General features: G+C 34.5%; 1 protein-coding gene across 1 annotated transcript in view; it reads left to right on the forward strand.

Annotated features, from left to right (window-relative positions):
• Positions 1-5,892, forward strand: part of LOC117105606 (protein FAM98A-like) — a 67,479-nt gene that overhangs the window by 2,701 nt on the left and 58,886 nt on the right. The window contains exon 2 of the mRNA XM_033246784.1: positions 1,199-1,347. Coding sequence (XP_033102675.1) covers positions 1,199-1,347 — 149 coding nt within the window. The remainder of the gene's footprint in view (positions 1-1,198; positions 1,348-5,892) is intronic.

A 5,892-nucleotide genomic window follows, 5' to 3' on the forward strand; every position in this document is an offset into this window, starting at 1 on the left:
CTGCAAGGGTGCCTTTAAGGTATGTATGTAAAGCTTCATTAAAAAATCTATAGTCATTTTCATATTTCACTAATTTTTCACCATGAATAATTAATTTTGCATTTTACACTTTATCATTTCAGGTTAATGAATTGAAAAATATGGCAAAAAAAAAAAGAAGACATGGGAAGCCTACATTCATATTGTATCTTCAGTACCAATCAGTACTTCTAATTACAATTACAAACCACTGCAGACAATTTCCAAGAAACTGTTTTTTCTGCTTCATAGCACACTGAATTCCAGAACTATTGAAAACCAAAGTCCAGTGAAAATGAGGGATTTTTAGACCAATATTCTTATAAACTCAAAAATTAAAATAAAGCAGTTGGAAGAGATACCATTCAAAATTTAGGAATTTATAACCCAGAACAACAAACTCAACACTAAACTCATAACCATAAAAGCTAAGGTTATACAGCTCTCAGGAACCAAAAAGTTCAACGCAAGATATGGCCTAAAAATATTAAAGAATGATGTTGATTGATCCATCGTGTTCAGTACAGACAACTATTTGGGAAATTTTCATTCACAAAATTAAACATCCAGACTGCAGGCAAAAATGTTTGAAATGTCCAATAAAATGTCAATTTGCAAGTGATAAAAAGTTTTTAAAAATATGTTTTCTGTAATAAACCGACCTATAATTAAAATAAAAGCCTTTATTGCTATCTTGTTACAAAATCGTGGAATCAGATTATATAGTTTTGAATTACCCTAAATGCTAAAAAAATCGCCCCGTCGTGGCTCTTAAGAGTATGTTAGTACCTATTGTGTAACTAAAGAATTTGGGTTTTAAATACAATGTATACAGTGTTATTAAGATAAATAAATAACACAATGAATACACAAGTATTTCTTTTTTTTTTGTATTAAAGTGTTAATTTACTATGACATTGGACTTATGTTAGGCCTACTGTACTACGGGAATGTGAGATATGTAACATGGGAACGGGCATGAAAAGCGCCGCACCAGTATTTCTTTTTATGAGCTCAGTAGCCACATGTACAGTACCTTTTAGGTACCTATTTTTGAAAATTGAAAATAATTTCACAAAATTTGGGAGACAGAGATTACAAGAAAATTGGGGAGACTCCTGATTGAATGGTGAGCATTGGAATCTTTAGTTAACCAGGCAGATCTATATATTTTTTGCAGGTATGATGGACCTTTTCTTCAGGAAGACCTGTTTGCAGAGGCTCTCCGTGCAGGCTCATGTTCTCCAGATTTTACCAGCCTTGTGTCTTGGATAGCAGGACAACTCAAACTCATTTGTGATGTAGAAGAATCCATAACTCCAACCACAAGTAAGAGTTTTAACCAATTCTAAAGTGTAGTGGGAAGATTGCTGCCCGTCAGCCACATGCGGCTATTACTGTATGGGGATTTTGTTGTGGCTGGCGAAAATGTGTGTGGTCCACCCACCGCCTTTTGGCTAGAAAACTCCTTACTTTTCCCTGTTAAGGTTTGTAAATAAATATGTAAAATAGTTGCAGAGGCAAATTAATTTAAAAATAAAACTTACTTAAGATAATGATCAGCTTCTGTATTTAAGTACAGTACATAGAATCAGTATTGTAAGTTGTAAAAAAAATCACAACCCAAAAAAATACTAGTACAATACATATAGTGGAGAGTTGTCTTAATCATCTTTGGTATTTAAATTTGAAAAAAGTACCATTTTGGAATATTACTATACAATACATACTGTGAAAGTTTGTAAATCAGCATGTACTATATTGCAGAGGTAAATTAATTTAAAATAAAACTCAAAATAATCGGCTTCGGTATTTAATTACAGTACATTGAATCAATATTGCAAGTAAAAAAGCACTTGTTTGAAGTACAGTACTACAATGAAGATTTGTAAATATATATGTACAATAGTTTGAGTTAAATGAGTCTAATATTATTGCCTGTATTTTGTCATAACTGTATGTTAACATTTGTACTATAAGGTATAATTTAACCCTTAGCATGCTGAAAATCGCTGGTGCGTGACATTCTGGCATGCCAGTTTACTTTTACAAAACTACATAATTACACAGCAGAAATTAGTATCTCTCTTTAAATGAAATTTTCACATATTTCTTGAACCCTAAACAAAAAACTATTTATAAAAAAAAAATAATCCTCATAGCACATATATTCTATATGTGATACTGGTTTGTAAAAAAAATTGTTTTACAATCAGGGAAATGTTCCGTTTCCGCCATCCAATTTGGCCTATTTCTTTGTATAGGCTACTGTAGGCCTAACTTCGTCTAGGCCTAGGCTAGGCCCTAGTCCTACCTCGTCCCTGCTGCACCACCGGTGATATTAGCTTCTTTCCCATCATAACCATCACTCTCATCACTCTCACTAGCCTACAGAAACACAATTATAATTCCACAAAAATGTTCCTGGTCACTATCCACACTATTATCATCAAAAACATAGTGTATGGCTCGTTCCACAGTATATCGCTGCTGCGCAGCCACACTGAAATTTTCAAAAATAAGTTGACATTTTTGTTTGATATATAAAATATTTTTCAATAAAAGTTGTCAAGATTTTTGTTTATTCGAGAAGTTCAAAGTGTAAGTAACCCGGATGCAAAAACATATGAGCATCAGAATGATATATAGACAGTATAGAGGGCGAAATCCATGTATACTTGGATGTGTCGCACTAGTGCGCCTAGGGCATTCAACGGTAAATTTTTTGCTGTCGCACTATTGCGCCTACGACACGATAAGGGTTAAGAAAAATATGGAATATTGTATATTGCAGCATTTGAGTTACAAAATGTTAACTGTGGACTTAATTACTGTTTCATAGGCATCATTAATTGTAATGTCTTTAAGTGTGACATCTTGCAACATGTAGGGCACAGCCAATTCTTAGACTATGGCACTCCTTTCAATCCAAGACAATCCAAATGAAACCATCGCCATGCACAGTTTTGATTTCCACATGCCACCTGTAATCTACCATCATCCTTTTTTTTGCAATAGCAAAATAGCCCTGCTTCATCATTTCGCGTTGGAGCCTTTAATACCTGTGAGCTGTACCAGTTGGCAACAAGTTGAGAAAGGATGCCCACTCCAAAAAAAATGCCTAGCTTTCTCTACCATACTTTTGATGAAATCTTTATCTGGGTATATCCTTTTGATGCTTATTTCCTTAGTTGTGAACACAACAAAGTCGCAATACTTTGTTTGACAAATTAGAATTTGTGTCTGGACCTGATAGTAGCATGCTTTCTTTCCAATTTAATCCCATTTTCTGTTTGTTGAATACAAGATTTCTTACTGGCCGCAGTGTCTTCGATTGTTTCACCTTTAAAGCATAGCGGGCACTGGAAGATAATGAAAGATGTTTTGTTAAAGTGTATTCAGTTTGAAAAAAAACCTATTCTTGTGCCCCGCAGCCGTTCCCCGATTATTGTATAATTTAACCCTGGTTAGCGATGAGGGCGTATCCCCATACTCCAGTTTAGGTGTTGGCATTGACTTTCTCTTTTTTCCTTGAACATCATCTTACACTTGTTTTACTTAGCGCTTCGAGACTTTTTGTAATTTTCGCTCTATAAATTGAAAAACCATTAACATGTAAATCAAAAAAGGCCAAGATACAGTAAAAAAAAAATATAACAGTAACTTCTTTTTATTAGAAAAACAAAATATAAGGGAAGATTATATACCTTAATTTCACAAACACCTTTCCCGCAACATTCACACTCCACCACTCCATCATACCTATGTATGGGTAATCTGGGTTCAAATGAAGACCACCATCTTTACCATTGAACTCTTGATGCTTGGACTTCTGAAGACTGAAATAGAGAGTCTGTGCTGTTTTCTCATGATCACATCCCCATCTGAAATACAACAAAATTAACACAATTTTTAAATGAGTAAACTATTTCCATAGCAGTTAAAAAAACAACATTTCCTTCATCACAAAAAAAGTTTAATATGACTTACTTGGTAGCTTCATTTGTAAATCTGAACTTGTTAGGGAAAAGATCGAATTTATGAGACTCGGTGAAGGTTTGGCAGGATCAGTGTGACAAGCAGATTTCATTCTTGACGCTGTTATGCAACCCAATCTGTATGTACCATTCTTTTGAAGAAGCCTGATCCCTTGTCAGTTTTTCAAAGTTATATTACATCTCCTCTGTCACTATGATGTTTTTTCCCACTTCAGCACACCTGGTCAAAAGTTCATGAAATTGCAGTTTCAGAGCCTCAACATCAAAGAGAGTTGTCAAATCAATCGGCAATCGTTGTGTTGGTTTTATCGACAATACTGATGATTTGCTACCAGTCTCACTTATCTATAATAACAAACATGCACTGTAAAGTTAATTAAACTCTCGGAGACTCGGATAACTAGATGGCAAGGGTCTCTACTGAAACCTCGTTTTAATATCAATCAATAACCGCAGGCTACAATACATGAATCAGGCATAGAGTTTGCAATGGTTATTGTTGGTTACGTGAAAACTGCAATGAATAAGAAACAGTTTAAAACTATTATAAAATGTGTAGCTAATGAACTGACGACTTATATGTGTATTCTAATATTAATAAACGATAATCTAAGTTATGATATATACCTCCTTGCATCCATGAATTCTGTGTTTCGAAAAACTAACAAATTATTACAATAGGCCTACACCTATGTCAAACACGTTTCTCGTCCTCCTCAGCTGTTCTCGTTTCGCCTTGATACGCACTTTGACCTTAACAGTTATAGAGGCCACTACCTCTGCTAACACTACATTTACATGCACAGTACTGTCATTTTTTGTACTCTCATATAAAGGGCCAACACAAATATGGTGGTGGGTTCATCTAAAACCTGTTTATGCTAAATAATCAAAATACAGTACTTACAGCTTTAAAAAAAACCAAGTTTCTCCTCCTCAGTAGGGGTGATTGCCTACACTTGTGACTGTGAATTTAAACGACGTAGTGCTGTCGGTGAAGTTAACTCATTGTCCAACTCCCTCCCTCTTCTTCCTTTTCGCAGATGCAAAATCAATGTTTTGAATTTCTACACAATTAATTATACAATGAACATGTTACTCAAAAAATTATGAATATGGGTTACAATTTTGAATCGTAAATTCCTCTGCATTTTTTAAATTAAATTAAAGAATCTAAAGGAATGCATTTTGCAATTTGAAGTCACACAATTACATGCCACTATTAAAAAAAATAAAGTAGACAAATACATAAATTTGGGTTGGACAAATACCTGTTTTAAACTGGTAGGCAAAACCCATTGGCAACTTTTCTCCGTGCAAGTTTGTGTATCCCGGATCCGAGTTCCTGTCTCCAATGCGAACAACACTGCACCTACATGGCTGCAAACTTCACACAACCTGTTGATGAAAAAAATATTAATCAAATGCTATAAATTTGTCAGGCTTTATTAATTTTAGAACAACAAAACATTTAAATTTAAAGATATTTGTTAAATCAACTATAACATACCCTGCCATACAATCACAATGAGCAATAACAACTTCACCATCGGTCTCAATCAGCACCCAGGTCTTCAACGGTGATTCGTTCGCTCTATGAGAATGATTAACCTATTGGTATAATATATACTAGATTTGAACTCGTCACTGAGGACTAGTTAGGTGATCCGCCGTACTTTGACCCTCACGAAGCACGCACGGTTCTTATTGAAAAGTATTATATGCTAAAACATGCTCTATTTAAAGAGTAATTTTGAGAATTTTAAAAGGAATCTTAAAGGAAAAGAGTAATTTGAGCATTTTAAGGACTTACGAATGTGTACACATACGTCTTAACGTCCGTGCGCACGGTAGTATTATTACAGTGTTAGAAACC

This window comes from Anneissia japonica, unplaced genomic scaffold (genome assembly GCF_011630105.1).
Source record: "Anneissia japonica isolate Jap-2015-1 unplaced genomic scaffold, ASM1163010v1 scaffold2320_len370340_cov150, whole genome shotgun sequence".
In the NCBI taxonomy this organism is placed as follows: Eukaryota; Metazoa; Echinodermata; class Crinoidea; order Comatulida; family Comatulidae; genus Anneissia; species Anneissia japonica.